The following is a 1,732-nucleotide window of genomic DNA, read 5'->3' as shown; positions in this document are numbered from 1 at the left end:
GCAGAAGCCGTTTCGGTCCGCCCTCCACTCCCGGGTGTCGCGTCTCGAGCCCCTTTTCCTCCCTCGCTTTACCGAGAAAAGGGGAAGACGGAGACTAATCGAGTGGAATTGCTCACCGAGTTCACGGCGTCCTGCAGCTGCGTGAGCCGGTCCGCCATGTTTCTCTCCCGAGTGAAAGGACGCTGCGGCTGCTGGCACGCGATTGGGCAGCGCTAGGATGCGTCGTGGCCAATCACAGGGCCGCGTTCTCGGGATGGGTGGAGTCGAGCACAACTTGACAGGTAGGACTTGGCTGAGGCTTATTACTCACATCACTTAGACCAGCTCCATCGGGGAAAGGCCTCCTCTGAGTCTATTTTCAATAACTTGGGGGCTGTCTGGGGCCCTCTGGCTTTGGGAGCTAACATACTCTACTGTTTTCCAGGCTTCTAGGTAGTAAACACTTTATGGAGATTAGGTTCTGCGGTTTTTAAACGTTAATTTTCCCTACCCTCCCACGTATTCCTTTTTAATATATATATATAATATTGATTTCAGAGAGGAAAGGAGATGGGGAGAGAGACAGAAACATCAATGATGAGAGCGAATCACTGGGGAACGAGCCCACAACCCCTGGTTCATAGGTCAAGGCTCAACCACTGAGCCATGCCAGCCCGGCCCATGTATTCCTTTTTAAACATCTACTTGAGTATTTATTTTACATTGCTTTTGCTTTCCAGATGAACCACAGAACATATACAGCAAGCAACTCAAGAATACTTGGGAGTCACAATACCAACTTAGACCTCAACAAATACAAATTAAAAATCACCCGAATATCCGGAATGGCAGGGTTAGGATGCCTCCTCTGTTGTTTTTGAGAAAGGCCTTTATCCAAGTGGAGACTGGGTGTGTGCTTTAATTCTGAGTGTGTGCTGGGGAAACTGACTGAAACAATTAAGTACAAAGTGAGCGGTATTGCCTGTGTTGGAAGAGTACAGAGAAGGAAGGTCTCCACTCGCAGAAGTGAGAAGAGCATTTGGAGTTAGCGGGTAAGATGTGAGTGTAGCAGCTAATACCCATCTCTTGTTTGTATGATTGAAGGAAATCAGTGTGACGGTTAGTGGAGAGGAGAGTGGAGGTTTACAGGGTGTAGTCAGAAGAGAGAGGTTCCTGGAAAATAAGCGACAGGCACAGGAAGGGCAGGTTCAATTTTTTAAAAGATGAACTGTGCAATTTAGACTTAGAGTTGGGATCTATTGGGAGTTTAAGGGGGACGAGTGACAGTATAAACTTGGTATTAAGGGAAGTTAGACTGGGGATAGTGGGAAAGAAAATTGCCTTTAATCAGCCAATGACTGGTTTGTGGACTTGAAACAGACTCATTCTCTTTCTCAGACTATCTCCGATTATCCTCCTGGGATAGGGGGAAAATGAGGGAAACTGTCCATGGAGAATTTAGCTTGTTGGATCTACTAGGACCCCAAACTAAGAAGCTAACTGGGAAGCTCACTTCTGCTTCACCTCCTCTCCCATTCCCAAATAATCCTATATAATAAAAGGCTAATATAGCCCTAACTGGTTTGGCTCAGTGGATAGAGCGTCGACCTGCAGACTGAAGGGTCCCAGGTTCGATTCCAGTCAAGGGCATGTACTTTGGTTGCAGGCACATCCCCAGTAGGGGGTGTGCAGGAGGCAGCTGATCGATGTTTCTAACTCTCTATCCCTCTCCCTTCCTCTCTGTAAAAAATCA

General features: G+C 47.3%; 1 protein-coding gene across 1 annotated transcript in view; it reads right to left on the bottom strand.

The window, feature by feature from the left end:
- Positions 1-213, bottom strand: part of MED21 (mediator complex subunit 21) — a 7,025-nt gene extending 6,812 nt beyond the window's left edge. Inside the window, exon 1 of the mRNA XM_005871833.2 lies at positions 117-213. Coding sequence (XP_005871895.1) covers positions 117-158 — 42 coding nt within the window. The 5' untranslated portion in view covers positions 159-213. The remainder of the gene's footprint in view (positions 1-116) is intronic.
- Between the last annotated feature and the right edge of the window lie 1,519 nt (positions 214-1,732).

The sequence above is a fragment of the Myotis brandtii genome, unplaced genomic scaffold (genome assembly GCF_000412655.1).
Source record: "Myotis brandtii unplaced genomic scaffold, ASM41265v1 scaffold358, whole genome shotgun sequence".
Taxonomy (NCBI): Eukaryota; Metazoa; Chordata; class Mammalia; order Chiroptera; family Vespertilionidae; genus Myotis; species Myotis brandtii.
Note: the sequence above shows the minus strand (reverse complement) of the source record. Positions and strands in the feature narration are given on the sequence as shown.